This window comes from Antrostomus carolinensis, unplaced genomic scaffold (genome assembly GCF_000700745.2).
Source record: "Antrostomus carolinensis isolate BGI_N321 unplaced genomic scaffold, ASM70074v2 scaffold37071, whole genome shotgun sequence".
Taxonomy (NCBI): Eukaryota; Metazoa; Chordata; class Aves; order Caprimulgiformes; family Caprimulgidae; genus Antrostomus; species Antrostomus carolinensis.
In genome coordinates this window covers 2,821-20,146 of record NW_010292610.1, presented here as the reverse complement: position 1 = coordinate 20,146, position 17,326 = coordinate 2,821, and the positions used below count along the sequence as shown (strand labels likewise).

Sequence of the window (17,326 nt, the reverse complement as noted above, 5' to 3'; positions counted from 1 at the left end):
GAGCTCCACCAGCGGCAGCGATGGCCGAGTGGTTAAGGCGTTGGACTTGAAATCCAATGGGGTCTCCCCGCGCAGGTTCGAACCCTGCTCGCTGCGGCCCAGTGGGGGTCACTTTTGGGTTTTTTTTTGTGCCTCTCCTACAGGTGCAGGTTCTACTGCTCACAGCTCCTCTCACTGTTGAGCGTGCCTCTGCAGCAACAAGAGGGACTATTTAGTATTTATCCTATTGCAACTCGTTAGGCCGTGCCTACGCATTCCTCCCCTGCTTCTGTCAAGAAACAGAAGTAGTACCAAAGCCGCAAAGGGTCCCAGCGTGAGCTTCCAGTGTTGCATCTAAAACACTTGGGATAAACGGCGCTTGGTGGAGGTGGGAGAAGGGCACGGTGGTGTCAGTGTTCTTTCCATAGCTCCTCCTCTGTAGACAGGGCGGGTACTGTCCAAGCGCAAAGCTCAGGATTAACCCAATGCAGTACACATAGACAGTGTCCTGATTTGCCCAAAGGGCTGCTGCCCTGCACTTGTGTCCTACAGCTGGCACAAAATTTTATTTTGCCAGCAGCAGGCTGCTCTATATCAAATGCATTTGCTCCATCAAACCTTCCCTTTCATGAAGGAAGCTGGTCTGATTACCACTAGACCTGCAGCAAGGGGCAAGGCATGAAAAGCGCACACACACAATCTGGCAATGAGGGGGAAAAAAAACCCTCAGAAGTTATTATGCAACCGATAACCAGGAAAAACATACGAACAAGGCACTTCCCCCTGCAGGCACACACAGATACACACATCACCTCCTTCTGACTGGTTTAAACTGGCCTTTCACCATTCAAATGCGTCAGTCTCCTCCTATGTGTGACCCTAGCATTAGTGAAGAGATTAAAAATTTGCCAAGTCAGGTAAGAGAAGGCTGGAAATTAAAAAAAGGTCATTTCCACAGAGGCCAAAATAGGCTAGAGTAGGAACAACCACTTTTCACTCCTACATCTCTTAAAGGAAAGACAAAAACCCAACACAAACACACATGCAAACCCGTTCTTTCTAGCATCATGTTTTATTAGTGCAACTTAATTTAATCAGAACATGGAGGCAAGGGAAGAAGAGGAAACATTGAAATATCCCTGCTCAGAACAAAATAAAAGAAAGAGGGGACAAACAAACAATTGTTTAAGCCGGCAGCATAATGAACATTTCAAAGTGCTCCCTAACAAGGCTTCCAGGGATTTCAGGTTTGGGTGTTTGTTTCTGTTAGGGCACATAACATACTGGTAAATAACTGACAGTGGTACTGTATAATATGTGACCATAACATTAGGCATTTCCCTTAAGTTCTCACATGTGAAGGTATGTACCAAGGGATATTGGAATCAGACATCTTATATTGCAGAAGAGATAGTTTTTAAATTCAAGAGTACCAACTTAAGCATCCTTTGCTAAGGTGCACTACATGTGCTACTTTCACCTTGGCATATTTGTATTCTAACATCATCTTGAAATTGTGTGCTTAGCACAGTACAACACCACAAAATACCAAAGTCTTCAATGAGTGTGCACATTTCGTATAACAAAGAAAAAAATCAAAATAGAACTTATTTTCTGCTTCTAAGGCTTGATTTTCTTCAATCAGTCAGGAATTTAAACTCCTTTTTATTTTTTTATAACTTGAAGATCCCACACCCCCTGGTAATCTGGAACAGATTGAGAGAAATTCTATTTTGTTTAATGCTGTTTTGGGTAGCCTTCCAAATTAATAAAAAGAGAGTATTAAAAGAGTCAAGATACTAAACACAGTGGGCAAGCTTTGCACTAAGTCCTTCTTTTCCATTGCACCACTGAAGAAGTTACCAGGTTTTTTTACTGGCCACTTTGTCTTATTTACAAAAGACATGTTTCATTGCTTCAATAGATCTGAAGACAAAGCACCAACCCAATAAATATTTATTAGGAAGTTTGCAACTTCAAGATGTCCTTTTCACTGGGACCTTGCTGGGGATGGAAATGTCAAATGACCGACACAAAAGACATGGTTATTTTAAATTTTATATTGAAAAATAAGAGGCCAGTCTGTCAGAAAAGCAACAAATATAAGGAAGTATTTGCATTTGGCAAACCTTTTCTCCTTGAAACTGATTTTTCCCTAAAATTTGCTGTTGAAAAATAAAAGAGCAGCAGCAAACACCCAAGTTATTTCCCACCCTCACCCTTCAGCAAGATTTATGAAAATGTTCCCATCAAGGCAAGAGGAAGAGCCATATGGTTTTAATTGCAGTTATTTTTGTTGGGATTTTTTTGTTGGTTTTTTTATAATTACATGAGAAAATAAGTAAGAACTGCCAAACAGCCTACTAAAGCTATATATACATTAGCAGCACTAGTGTTCTGGGTTCAGCGCTCTCTTCTCAACTCTTACCACTTTTCATGTCCATTTTGTAGCAAAGAGGTAAAGCGCTACTGTTCTGATCTGCTTCCGTTTGTAAACATCAGCTATAAGTGTGAGAAAGAACAAGGCAGTAAGGAATCTGGTGCTGGAGTCCAGACCCCAAAAGATACATATGGACTCAACATGGGCCTGCTCCATATCTCTGCCAGGTGGTGCCATTTTCCTCCCCAAAACTGGCTCAGGCTCACTGCACAGTACCTTCAGGGATCAAGGTGCCTCCAGCCAGCTAAACAAAGAGATTTTTGTCATCAGCTATCCACACTGAAGCAAGCAGCCTGGTCCTTTGGCAGTGGCAAGCCAAGGATGGACATAGGAATCCTGGGGAAGACTCAGATCCTTTGAAAATGAGGATCACAAGCAGCAGAAAGCACCAAAGGCACCCAGGTCTAACCAGCTGGAACAGCCTCTTACTCCTCTGGAACTTTCTTCTCATTCTCCTGCCTCCCTATCCCATCCCATTAATATTATTCACACAAAGTTGTTTATGAGAAAGAGGAGGAGCTGATAATCCTCTACCCAGCAGAAATTTGGGGGCCCTGTGGAAATTAACCACTAGTAAAGGACCAGCTCTGACAATCCTGACAAAATAAGTCTAGTTTCTGCAAGGACTGATGCCTGAGAGTCAAACTACATCTCCTTAGAAGAGCTGTCAGCCTTTGGTGCCAAGAGTCCTTTGATATTTTCAGAGAGGCAGTTTTGACAAAGCAGCAAGAAAATCATTTTGTCCAAAGCAGCGAGAACCACATGGCACATCAAGACTGGAAACCTTCTGAACACTGGCAGGAAATAGCATTTTCTAGAAGTAGCCCGTATCCTTCACTGCCCCAGCAAAACAAGGGAGCAAGAGCAAATCACTGTGAAGGTGGAATAGAGAGGAAAAAAAAATATTTTTCTCCAGCATCCATCACCTGTGATAGGCTATGATACCCATCAAAGACCTAAATCTTATGAAAGTTCCCAGTCTCCATTGTGCAGCACTGTAATGACTCAGACAGAAGCCTTTCAAAGCTGGGAGAAACAGAGCATGTGAAGAGCCTCATCTTTATTAACATGGGAGGGAGAAGAGACCGATATAGTGAAGGTGAAAGAACAAACATAGGCAGTGCTTACCATGGGGGGAGGCTTTGCAACTCTTATAACAGCAGCAACAGCACGTACACTGGGCTGCAATAAAAATACCCAGCAGAAACTAACTGATAAATATCACCCATCTGACAGTGACAGAGGCTAACAACTTATTGAGTTGCTTTATCTTTTGCTGTGCAATTTCATCAACAGCTTCACTGCTTACTTTCCCAGCAGTCCAGTTTCTCATTTCAGGGTATGAAAGTGTAAGATAACAATGTTTATGCTCAGGAAATTAAAGCCATCCAGTATCTGTTTTAATCATCAGGATACATGCATCTATTACAGAACATATAAACTGCCTTTTTCTTCCCCACCAACCCCCGTTCAAAGAGGAAAACAAGCATTCAGGAAACAACCTCACCTATCATTCAGCATTACTCAGCCTGAGATTTGAAGTCATATACTGTCTGTATTCATCACCAAATCTTTAACTCTTACATTGCCACTTGGGAAATGTTGGCAAAACAACTTGGCAAATACTGGCAAACAAAAAGTTTGTGAAGAACTAGAACATTATCAATCTTACATATTCAGCATTTGCACAAGAACAAGTACGACAGCAGTAATTAAAGCTATATTATTTTTATATAATTCAAGAACCCACAGAGCTGTTCAGTTTCACTGTAAGCAGCTGGCTACATAGTTGCCTAATTTCTGATATTACAAAACTGGTTGATACAGGTTCAGAGACCTAGAAACATGGTATTAAACAACATATCCTATTCTCTGTATTCTGTTATCATCATCAACCTGCACCCCCATCTGCTATTTTATAACTTCCAGCTGAAATCTCATCAGTCCTCACAAGTCCAGTAATGGCCAAGTTTAATCAAGACTTTTGACTAAACTCCAGAGGACCTAGGCTCACTCTGCAGGTCTGTTTATTTTCATGCCAAGTCATTTAGGACTATAGCTAACAAAGCACTCAGGTGTGGCAAAGCTCAATCACCATGTAGTGGAAGCACACACCAAGCCAGACCCCTCAGATACCCAGAAGGTTCAGGACCCCTTGTCAGCTACCTAAACAACTCACAGCAAGCACTAAAGAAGAAAATAAGACCCTTACCATGCCTTGCAGGTAGCTGCCCTCTCCCCTAACTTGAAATTCACACACTCTAATTCTAATATATAGCATCTAGGGCTGTTGTGGTTGTTCCCCACCTTCACAACTGTCCTCTTGCAGCTATTCCCACTTTGCACAGAAGTTAAATTCTGTCTGTTTGACATTCTTTACAGTCACTCCCCGGTAAAATGGATTGAAAGTCTTGAGCAAGTACCTTTATGTAAAGGAAAGCAGTATATGCACTAGAAGGAAATATGTAATTACATTTAGCAGGTATTACGGAGAACTATTAATCTCATCTCTGTAACGTTTTCAGCTGCAAAATATGCAAGGGAAAAGCATGTCACATAGAAAAAAAAATTGGATTAGTAAAATGATGTGCTGTAAAAATAGCTATTGATACTGATGCCATCAAATATAGGATCAACACAGCTGTATGAGCAGAAAACCTGTACTTGGAGCTTTTACAAACTGTTACAAACACAAGTATTAATATGGGTATCAGCCCCTGTAAAGAAATCTGTCACCAGAATAAATACACTAACGAGGATAATAAGATATACATATTATCAGGGGTTCATTGGCAGGCACTTGTGTTACAATTTATAGGAAGTAGGCACCAAGCAGGAGAAGCACAGTAGGTCAGTCAGCACATCACATCCCTGCACAGGAGAGTCAAACATGTCACTCCAGGGAGACAGACTTCATAATATTGTCCCCATGTTGGGAGAGGACTAGTTTTCAGATTAGACTTCCCATGGAGGTGCCCAGGATTCACAAGTGGACTCCCTTAAGCCTTTATCCACTGAGGGGACAAATAACAAGAAATTCAAAAGACATCTCTGTGGTGGGTAGGGGTTTTCAATTAAAAAAAAGAAAACAACCTCCTTCTATACGCACGCAGTTTTATTTGTTGCTGATAGAATTACTTGCCCACACAAAAACCATAATGTCAATACCTGACATATTACTCATATTAACAAAGAAGAAAGCAAGTACAAAATAAACACAATGTTGAATTTCAAAGTTGCCAAAATATCAAAAAACATTCTTATGAGATTTTGTACACATTAATGCTGACTGGCCTGATTCTTCATTACTCACCATACAAAACCCCGATAAGACCCCATCTACCAGGCCAGAGCAGGGAGGGAAACTACTATTAAGCCACAGGACAATTCTGGCACACACACAAGGGGTATCAGTTGTCCACCAATAAATCTTAAGAAGAAAGTTCCTAACTAGAGAAGTGAAGTTCTAGAACTGCCTTCCAAAATAAATAGCTGGTGCAAAAAGTGTACTTGTTAAGATAGAAAGCAAGTGATTTTTAAGAGTGCTTGATCTATCACAGTGACCTTCTTGGATAATAAGGTTCTTATCTATATTGTAAGATCACAATTCTCCAACAAGTTAGGTTTGTAATAGTATTGTGCATGAGTGCATTATAAACCGCTACAGTAAGTACAGTGCATGGAGAAGTGAACCAGAGTACATAGTTTAGAAATAAGCACAGGTTTTTTTCAATTTCATTGTCATTTGGAAGATCATCACTGAATAGGATGATATGCTGGAGTCTAACACTGATGTTTGGTTCTACCAAGAGTACATTCTTTATAACATCACAGTATTGAGAAAAATATTATTCACTACACAGTATTTAAGAATACAAGAGACAATATATAAGAATACAAGAGAACATAAGATGTTAGATAACTTCACAAAATCGCTTTGTTAATACTGAAAAGAGCTTTGTTTATTAAAAGTTTGCTTATTAAACAAAAATGCCTCCACCTATACCTCCATGTAATGCTCACAGCATATGTGTTAACAAATCAATATTAAGACATGTATTCAAACAACATTCACATCACAATGAATGAATACAAAATACAAATAACTTATAACTGCTGACAAAAAAATACTGAACTGTTGAACAGATGATCTCATGCTCTTGTGTATTTTGCATTTTAGATCTCATAGTTTCTGAATTTCCTCAGAAGCTCTGATGGAGCATCCCCTGACCAGCGGAAACGCAAGTGCCAGTAATTTGCCTCTGAAAATCCTGAGAAAAAAAAAGAGAAAAGTGAGTAAATAATTATAAACATGTATAAAACTAAGTTGTCTGAAATAATACTTGATCATCTTCCCCCAAAAAAGTAAATAAAAAATTGGTCACTTCCAGTGCTCTCGACTAGCAGGGACAACCTCTGTATCCCTGGCATAATTCGACCAAGAATTCAAGCAAACGCCAAACTTCAAGATATATATCATTTGAGAAGAATCCAAAGGAGAACAGAAAGAATTATGGCAGTCCAGAAAATAGGACTTAAAAGGAAAAACTGAATAAATTGCATTTTCTTAATGTGAAGAAGGAGAGATAGAGGGTAACATGATAAATCTCAAAGTATGTGAAAGGCAGCAGTGTGGAGGGAAGGAAGGCACAGATGGGCCTTTCCACGTACAACGGAGCAAAGGAGTTTTTCAGACCCTGCACCATGTTTTTATTATCTATGAGCTGTTAATACTAAAAAATATGATCTTCCTGTATCAGGAAGCTGAAACCTATTACTTCATATTAAAATCTCTTATTCAGGCTGAAATAGCTTTGTGGAGTTTTAGTCCATAATTCTTACAGACCAGCAGACAGCAACTGAAAATATCCCAGTTTAAAAGTGGAATCCAATATACAAAATTTTCCTGGACCAAAACAAAAACATTATTAATGTCCTAACATCAAGTATAAACACTGAAGTACGTATAGGCCCTGAAAAATAAGTATATTCTAATATTGACATTTATTAATATAAATATATGCCCACTTGATAAAGTAAGTAGGCATTTGATGGGTTTGATGTTTTTTCCCATTCAAATCTATGGAAATTAAATTAGAACTTCAAAAGTTATGAGAAAGAAGATTCCTGCAAGAAAAGCTCACCATTACAAGGAACAAGATGCTGTTTTCTTTACTTTTAAATTTTACTATTCTACAAAGGATACAGTGATGATTTAATTAGCAAAAAATAGCAAATAGTATAATGTTATAGAGCATCATTTTTAAAACTCAAATTTTCAGTTCTGCCTCACATACATTTGTTTATAGAATTTTCTTATCTATTTTCTGTATTCCACAAATGCTTGTGATTAAATTTGGCTTTGCTACCCTAACAATTCAACTTAATTTCCTGTTTGATCAAGCTGGGAAGAAATTATAGGATTTTTGTTTAATAATAGTTCTCTGATAACCTAAACCTAAGATTATGAAATTCCTGAAGGATCAAGCAGAACAGTGGATAGCCATTGTGGTAAGTAAACTTTGATTCAGGCTTGCTAACCCAAACAACAGACAAGAAATACTAACTGGCCAGATGACAGCTTTTGTAATACACATTTATTCTGGTGCATACACTAGTTTTTTAAAAAACCTGTTCAAATACCCTTCAAATCTCAATTTTTAAGTCCTCATTAACACATCAGATGGAAACTGTGCATAAGTACTGAATGCTAGTTTTTAAAAAGAAAGAACATAATGCCTAGATGTTCTATTTAACAGTTTTTAAAGATATTTTTTTAAAAATCACTGAAAATAATTGCCTTTTTGAAAAATGTTGATATATCGGCAAAACTGAACTTTCCATTTTGGTTTAAGAAGAATTGTTTTTTCTTCTTCAGTTTTTGGTTTTACTAGCAAACAAGCAAGCAAGCATGGGGTAGGGAGAAAGAAAGGTCTGAAAGCTTCAAAACTAAATAAATAATAAAAAACATAAAAACCAAGACAAAACCCGAACCCAAAACCACATTAAATAAGCTACCAGTTAAACATATTATTCTGGAGAAGAGTTTCTCATGACTTTTTAGTCATGGCCTCCATTTCAGGCCAATCCCTGGATACTGCAACTTTCTGTAACTGCTGGTTTCACTTACTTGGGGAGTCCGGATTCTTTGAAGACTGTGGTTTCACATCAGGAATTGCAACATCATCTTGCTCCCTGTTCCCATCTGACAATCCATCTTCATTGTTCTCAGTCTGTTGGGTCCAAATCTCATTAGTTATGTTGTTGCTATTATTCAAATCAGGAGCTTCCAGCATTTGGTCCTTCTTACTTTGGACAGCCCAGTGCATTGACTAAAGAAATGCAAAAATAACAAATAAAGAATTCATTCCTATGCCTTAAAAGAAAACTTCTCTTTTCTTTCTTATATTGTTGTAATCAATGGTTAAACAAAGCACATATTAGAGAGAAGCTTGCATGTCAATAGATTACATATTGCAAAGAGCATTTGAAAGGACAGTTTATGTCAGGTGGGTGTGAAGAACCAAATGTACAAATGCATCCAACAATTCTAAGGGTCTTTTGTCCAGTTTCTTCTGTCATGACTTCTGATACTTTTTTAAGAAGGCTTGAGTGACTTAGAAAAATGTCCTTTATCAAAGCTATCTTAATTCAAGCTGCCCTTTGAAAACAAGACGATCTGGAAAGCTTTACTATTAAAGTCTGTGGAATGACTTCTGTTTGGAACTGAGCTAAGCTTAATGGGATACTTCCAGCAAACATTTAAGCTCAGGCCTTAGTTGAAGAGGCTCTCAGACTTCTGTCAGAAGCAGAATTGAGGCGGGCAGAATTGGCAAGGGAAACATGTATTCACCTGCCTTAAAATATGACCATGTAGACTTGTAGCTATCATTCACCCTAATAAGGAAAAAAAAAAAAAATCAAACATTATGGAATTAGGATCTAGTAGGAACACGCTAGCAAATTATCTCACTAGCAAACTTAGGAGGGAAAACAACCTTCAGAACATCTCTCTGTCACAAATCACCCCACTAGCCTAACAGAGCCCCTCCAAAGATCTGTGTGAAGCCCAGGGCTCCAAGGAACCTACCTTCGAGATTTTTCAATAAGCTCTTTCTTTAATCAGATAGCATGAAAACCTATCTCACAACCAATGTGCCAAAAGGAGAATATATTATACAAAGGTCTTAGCTTAGAAAATAAAAAAAAAGGTTCCTACAAAAGCAAAGTGTATTGAAGCATTTGAAAATAGCCCTTAAGTTACTTATAACTTCATGTAATACACATAACAGCAGCAACTTTATAAATTTACTCTAAAACTACTAGCCCAAAACCCTTCTGTGAATAGCCTTCCACAGCCTTCCAATTTTTCCTGAATTTTCTAATCTTCCTTACTGCAGGAATCATTCTGCCCTATTCCTATCCCCCAAACGCAGCACTGCAGCAGAAGTGTCGTAACTCATCCCCTCAGTGACTGCAACATTTTCTCTGGACCAGCCCTATGTGCCCCTTCTCCTGAAGGCCCAAACTTAGGCACCGAACACCAACCGTTTTCACAGAATTGCTCAGGGCCTCCCACTGCTGGAATGGAATGGTAATTTTGCTTCGTCGCCAGTAATCATAACGCGCTCGACTCTCTTCATTAGTAAGAATCTCCTTAGCTTGCTGCAGCTTCTGGAAATTCTCCACTAGAACACAAACCAAAAAGATACTAAATCCAGAATTTTTTTTTTTTTTTCAAATAAATTAATTCAGAAGTGAAAGGGGAGCTGCCAACAATAGCTTAGAGCAAACAGGGTAGAGGAGACAGAAGGAGAGCTGAGTGGCAAAGGTATGTGGTTGTTGTGCTTACAGCTTTGCAGTTTTAGCTGGCTTTAGGATCAGAGCACCCTCACTGGACAACTGACATCCTTCTCAAGTGAGGACTAAAATGCTCATTTGTCTACTGGTTGCAAATCTTCTAAACTTAAGTTTAGAGAAACTTACAGGGTGCAGCAGGCAAAAGGCACAAGTCACCCTCTACAGACAACCTTAAAAAGGGAAATTAAACTGGAATGATAATGCTTAGAAGGGGCACACACATCCACAGCAACAAGGAAGTCACAGCAAAGCACAACACCAAGAAACCATGAGTGGGCAAAAAACTGACAAGCAAGAAGAGGAATGTAAATACAGTTCAAATTAACTAACTTGTGCATTTCATTAGCTGTGTTTTCTACATACACAAAAATGTTATCTTAAATACCAGACTGCATGAATGAGAGCTTTTATTTTTCCCCTACAGCATAATTTTTCATTAAGTGGTTACTAAGGATGAAGCTGCATGTTACTATTTGTAGAATGGTTATAAAGATTTAGATTTTATCTATGAGTCACCTATGTTACAGTGATCTATTATTATTATTCATTTATTCCACTTTACAAATTTGAGAGATCTCTTTTGAAATATGCTAAGCCCAAACATTAATCAAAATTGATAACAATAAATCAAGCAACAGACAACAGGCTGAGGGGGCAGCTCTATTACGTTTCCTTTTTCTAGCGTCACTAGTTTTCAGCAAATAAAAAGTCTACTTTAATTAAGTCTTTATTGAGCTTTAAGCTGATGTAATTAATAAAAAAATCATAAAGTAAACTTTCACCAGTACTGTAAAAAGACATTTAAAGTAAATACAGCATGTTCAGGTAAATGGAGCATAAAATATTTCTTCTTGACAAACAAAGCTGCTCCAACATTTGGCACTTGGCCTCCTATTTTTGAGTTACTTAGTTTCAATTAATTTGGAAGGGTAGGGGGTGATGCAGACAGAATGGGACCATGCACTGGAACAGTCTCCTGTCTCCCTGCTGCAACAGCCAGAATTTTCTGCAGAGAAAGTTGATTCAATTGGTTTCATTGTTTCTTGTGCTTTCATTTAGAATAAATTAAATATTAGTGATCGGGTTATTGTTAATAGGCAGTAGATTGTTTCTCAAACATCAAATCTCAGGGTGTTTCTTGTCAGTGAATCTCAAAGTGAAAAATGCCACCTATATCACTTTGTAACCCCTCCACCCTTGTCAGCTCTCTGATATTAGGCCAGGAGAGCACATCAGTAAGGAAAGCAAAGCCTTGCTGAGAGCTCTGCTGGAGGCCCTGGGGTGCCAGTCTCATTCAACATGTCAAGACTCCCAGCTCTGCTGTCTCGGGGCAGGGTGTGGGTGAGGTCAAACTCACAGAAGCAGGTAGGCAATGGTGTTAAGTTTATAGTTAAACTAATAGCAAGAATCCACAGGAAAAGTTTTGTGCATTAACAAAAAAAAAAAAAGAACCAGATTTAGTTATCATACAACAAATTTTTGGTAAGGACCATATTTATGATCAGACCAACCTTTCTGATAACAATATAAACTAATCAGACATCAGTGAGCACTGATTAGAGCTATCTTGTGGTTATAAACATGTAAGATTGTCTCCAATTAACTCAGGTGCTGCATTGCCGTCACAGGTATGACGAACTGCACGTTTTCATAAATGCAAATGTTAGCTGCTGTTCTGCAAACAGATGGCTACTCATGTGTTGCTGGCTTCTCCTTATTTCCAGTCATTAAATTACATTAAGAGACACTAAAGTGCATTTAATGTGTTCCTGACAGGCTTGTGCATGGAAGCAAATTAACTAGTTGATGCAAGTATCGCACTTGAATGCCACTTAGTATGGATGCAGGCTAACTTCATAGAAAGGGATACACTCCATTAAAAAAATCTGGATTAAAAGATATTCTACCATAGAAAGAAAAAAACCTGAAAGTCCTAGGGGACAAAAAAAAAAACAACAACAAAAAACAAACAAACAAAAACCCCAACAACAAAACAACAAACCAAACAAGTGTCTTCCTGCTCTAACAGCTAAGAGTGTGCAAGTGTTAGAAAATAATATTAAAGCTTGCTGTTTAAAGACAATATGCTCAATACACATAACAACTAAAATATATCAGGGAAAAGAATATTTAATAAAACTTTAAGGCTGAATGTAATATTTTAGTGATATTAATATAAGAAAAATATAGATTTTTTTTTTAAACAGGGAAGAATACATACCTGCTTTGGGGTTTCCAGGGTGTTTGTCGGGATGACATTCAAGGGCTTTAATCTTAAATTCTGCAAGAATTTGTTCAACCTAAACAGAATATCAAGATTTAAAATGAGTAAATACATAGACACAGCAAAGATTTTCAAATTTGCTTTTGAAAGGGGTTGGGAGGAACAACAAAGAAAGATTGCCGAAAGATTTTTTGCTTCTCATTTTTACAAACTTTAGTACAAGCAAAATAGATAACAACAACCATCTGTCAGTGACATTGCTTATTTAATTTCATTTTCCATGCACCCATCCTTATTCTTGTTTTTGTGAAGCTCAATCACCCAATAAGGCAAGTTGGCTTTAAGAAAAAATATGTAAAGATCATGTCTGCAAAACCCCTTCCTTGCATTTGACCATGTAGGAAAACTGCATCACTTGAGTTGCTCTTCATTTTGTTTAATCAACTCTAACTTTTAATGAAGTCTCATTGTGGGAAGCAAAGATCTTCTGTATTGCTGAAGAACAATTTGTGGGACTGGGTGGCTTTCTCCATATCCTCTTCATAGGAAATTTAGTCAGTACCACATGACTTTCACATCTTGGATACCATAAAGCTAGATAACAAGCAGTTCATGTTAATCTTCTGTGTAAAAACGCTGGCTTGGAATAGTATAAATTTATACTCAGTATTAGAGTATCAGCATGCATTATTAGTTAATTACAAGTTCCCATACAGTTTAGAACACCATAAAGTATTACAGCCACTGGAAAAACAAAGAAATTTTGACAGTTAACAAAATACAGGAAATCATTGGAGTAAGCATCAGCTTAGATTTCCAGATTTGCAAAGTATCTTGCTTCTTATTACAATTCAGAAGCCAAAACTTCTTTGTATCTTTCTAGTACAGCTTAAGCTTTCACAACAATTTGCCCTAAGATATCCGTTCTTTTCCTACTATTTTTTCCATGCTAGTAAGGCTGTTCATATAAATTCCTCATCCTTCAAACTCTGATATCCATATAAGTTTAAATTACTTATTTCAAAATAAAGGCTCAACCTTTTTTCTTTAGAATAAAAATTACAGTTCACTCAACTAGCTGGCCAAATTTTGTTGTTATATATGTTGGGAAAAATGTGGTCTACAGTGGTATTTTAATGATTCTACACTTTTTGCTCTTCTCAGTAACTTCTTCCAGAGGGACAGATAGAAGGTGGTACATTTCCAGTCAGTAAGATACTTTAAAATATATACATTGCACATAGAACTTGTTGAAACTGGTTACTATATTGCTAGCTACCATCTCTAAAGCTTAGTTATATACAGGGGAACTTTAAAGCTAAAGTATGCAGAGCAGCAGAGGGGGAGCACCGATGTCTCCAGATTTAAAAAAAAAAAAAAAAATCATTAGAAGGAAAAGTTTATATGAAGAAAACATAGGAAATTTATATAAAATATTCAGTTATATGTTTTACCAAGAAAGGTATCCAATACCCACTATATATGAGTAACAGTGTTCTTGGAAGAAGAATGCAGATTAAATGTCTCTTCTTCCGCTCGATTCTGAAGATGAACTAGGTGTCCATGAGCTCAATTCTATAAGAGGCCAAGAATGAATGTGGGTGTTTACTTGAATACAGGGGAAAACTACAGAAATTGAGACTATTTGTGCTCAAATTTAACCAGGCCAGATCAAGACCAGAATATTCAGAACCTTACATGAAAGCACTGCAGCTGGGAATGTGCTGTACATGCCTAAAAAAGGGTGCATAGAAGCCTGTGGGGCTACAAATACTTGACTGCATATACAAAGTAATGTGATTGTAAAACACTTGTAAATGCTTCAAATTTCTTGCATATCTTAGAAGTAGTTGCGTGCACCATCCTGAGGGAAGGCAATCATGGTACTCAGTCAACTTGTGATCTCAGTTCCTACTCCCACAGCAAAAATAATCTATTAACATCTGCTGCTTCTCTTAACAAATAATACTTGACAGATCATAGAATCATAGAATGGTTTGGGTTGGAAGGGACCTTAAAGATCATCTAGTTCCAATCCCCCTGCCATCACCAGGGACACCCCCCACTAGACCAGGTTGCTCAAAGCCTCATCCAACCTGGCCTTAAACACTTCCAGGGAGGGGGCATCCACAACTTCCTTGGGCAACCTGTTCCAGTGTCTGACCACCCTCACAGTGAAGAACTTCTTCCTAATATCTAATCTAAACCTCCCCTCTTTCAGTTTAAACCCATTTCCCCTTGTTTTGTCATTAGTTGTCCTTAGGAAAAGTTCTTCCCCAGCTTTCTTGTAGGCCCCCTTCAGGTATTGGAAGGCCACTATAAGATCTCCACGGAGCCCTCTCTTTTTCAGGCTAGATTATTTTTCAGAACCCATTAGCATTTATTCCATCTTTTTAATTTCATTTTAAAGCAAGTTGAAAAATCATTATCCTATGTACATGAGCTATTCATTAATTGCTAAGCCCTTAAGGAATTAGTGTGAGGTAGAATGAGAAACAGCATCTGCGAAACAAGCCTACACAGAAGCTTCATCACCGCCCCCTGCTGGGATGACTTTTTAGGAGTTATCTCAGGAAAAGCTTTACGTTGCCTTCTATAACATCCGATATGCTTATTAGTGTGCTTTCAGTGGCAGAAAAGACAGAGGTATTTTCCCAGCATTTGACCACGGGGACAGATGAGAGCATCTGATTAAATCTGAGCAAAATACAGCTTTTATCCACACTGAATATATCGTTCATTATAGCAAAGCAATCAAAACTCCCTTCTCCAAAACTGGAACTCAGTCTCGGCTAATATAGCATGTAGACTAAAAAAATATTAGCATACAAGTAACTCAGACTATCAAAAAAATGTTATATGGACATCCTTAGGAAGAACAACATTTGCTTTAGCTGCAAATCATTCAACAATTGCTTAGCTAGATCTCATCCTAAAGTATGTATCTGTTATTAAAACATTAGTAAAACTAGTATTTGAACATCATTAAAATCAGCATTTGAAAACCATTAATATGATGAATGAAAAATATATATTATTTTTGGGTTTCCTCCCAACCAAGGAATAAAGTTTTTTAAAAATTAAAATATGTGTATAAAACCTGAGAAACTCAATAGCATTATCAACAACATACAGCTATGAACATTCATTGTACTAGTGGCATAGATGTAGCTTTTTTCATCTTTTAAAACAGGAAATATCTTCCAAAATATTATTTGGATGTTGTCGAATGTATGTAGTTGGCTCATGATTCATAATCATATCACATGCTGAACTAACCTAATAAATAAACCATTATTTCGGCTGTATCTATAATGCAATCTTGTTTCACAAGTCACTTTTAATATCAGCCTTATTCTAGGACCTTAACATTGGTACGCCGATCAGAAAATAGCAGAAAACAGAGCTTTGCAAAGGGAAATACTAAAAGATAAACTTGGCAAGACAGAAGGTTCACAATGCATTTCAGACAGTCCCGCCTGTAGAGATAAACAACTTCAAATCCCCCCTGCGGATAGACAAACACCTTCCAAATGTTATTAACCTGGGGGGGAGGTGGGGAAGGCTCTTACCGTAGACAGCTCATCGCATCCTAGCAAGTTGTAGTAATCTTCCAAGTCATCTGGTCTGCAGTTCAGAATTGCATCCATCTGGACTAGTCCAGCAAGCTTTTTCAACGCGAGGCACAGAGGGTGTAAAATACAATATTAATACAAAGCTCACACAGGAGTTTCAATGTAGCCCAGGGAAAAAGGCAATTTCCACTCAGGTCCACAGCTCTCTCCGGTGCTTTTCAATACTGGCAGCTGACACACATGAATTTTCTTGCATTCTCTGCTTGCCATTGGTCCCTGCAGGATGCCAATCCGGTTGCACAAACCTGCTAATGGCAGTGCTCCCTGGGATTTGTAGTTGCCAAAGTCACTTCAACATTAAACTGAGAGTCTCCTCCAGACTGAAAAGATTCCTGGATACTAACTAAAATCTGGCTGTATTTGAGATTTAGATCACACCATCACGCATATAGCCACTTAAAATCAGGCACATACTTAAAGGCTTTCCTGCACCTGAGCCTACATATACTAAAATATATTTTCTGCTTAATTTTTCATCACAACTTTGGCCACAGTCTTTGACAGGGGGATTATATGGGTAACTAGAGAAAAGAGTAAGGATCACTTCCAAAATAATGATTAGAGGGCTGCAAACTTTTGAGAATGAAGCACCAACCTTGCCAAAGCCTCTGAGAATTCTGTCAGTCACTTCAACAGAGAGATGAATGCTTATTCTTTGAAGGCTACCTAGGTTACATACATACTACTCTTCAAAAACAGCTCTTGTATATCAGTTGTGTGTCTGACAACATTAAGATTGTGAAAAGACAACATGAAATACTTACTGCCTACTATCAGATTAAATAGAGACTCTTTCTCAGGCTAAATTACTTTCAAATTGTGTCTTGAAAGTCTGTATTGTGTGCAAAACACAATCCTTGTAAAACTCATTTTGCATTTATGTGAAATACCTTTAATTTTGAACTGTGATTAATGATTAAGGCCTCAGACCAACAAAGACTACAGACATGTTGAACTGTAGTGTCTCCTACAATCTATCAATTTAAAAAGATTATTTCCTAGGTGTAATACTAACCACTTGTCTTTCCCCTGAAGCCTAAGGAGCTCTAATTTTACTTTTCCCATCCCTGCAAGAGCTTTGTAGTCCAAGATGTTTCATATCATTAAACACTGATGATTCTTTAACACTTACAAATAGATCCCTCAAATAGTTACACAATTTTGGATGCACTGACCTAGTAGGACAGT

General features: G+C 37.9%; 1 protein-coding gene and 1 non-coding gene across 2 annotated transcripts; one reads left to right on the top strand and one right to left on the bottom strand.

The window, feature by feature from the left end:
- The first annotated feature begins 14 nt into the window (after positions 1 to 14).
- Positions 15 to 96, top strand: TRNAS-UGA (transfer RNA serine (anticodon UGA)). Its single transcript has one exon. It is a non-coding gene; the product is annotated as a tRNA-Ser (tRNA).
- A 6,224-nt stretch (positions 97 to 6,320) lies between these two features.
- On the bottom strand, positions 6,321 to 16,287 carry DNAJC12 (DnaJ heat shock protein family (Hsp40) member C12). Its single transcript, XM_010177040.1, has 5 exons — positions 16,076 to 16,287; positions 12,501 to 12,579; positions 9,968 to 10,107; positions 8,550 to 8,751; positions 6,321 to 6,690 (listed from the first exon to the last, which is right to left on the bottom strand). The coding sequence occupies exons 1-5, from the start codon at positions 16,151 to 16,153 to the stop codon at positions 6,596 to 6,598; spliced, it is 594 nt and encodes a 197-aa protein (XP_010175342.1). The 5' UTR covers positions 16,154 to 16,287; the 3' UTR covers positions 6,321 to 6,595.
- Positions 16,288 to 17,326: the final 1,039 nt, after the last annotated feature.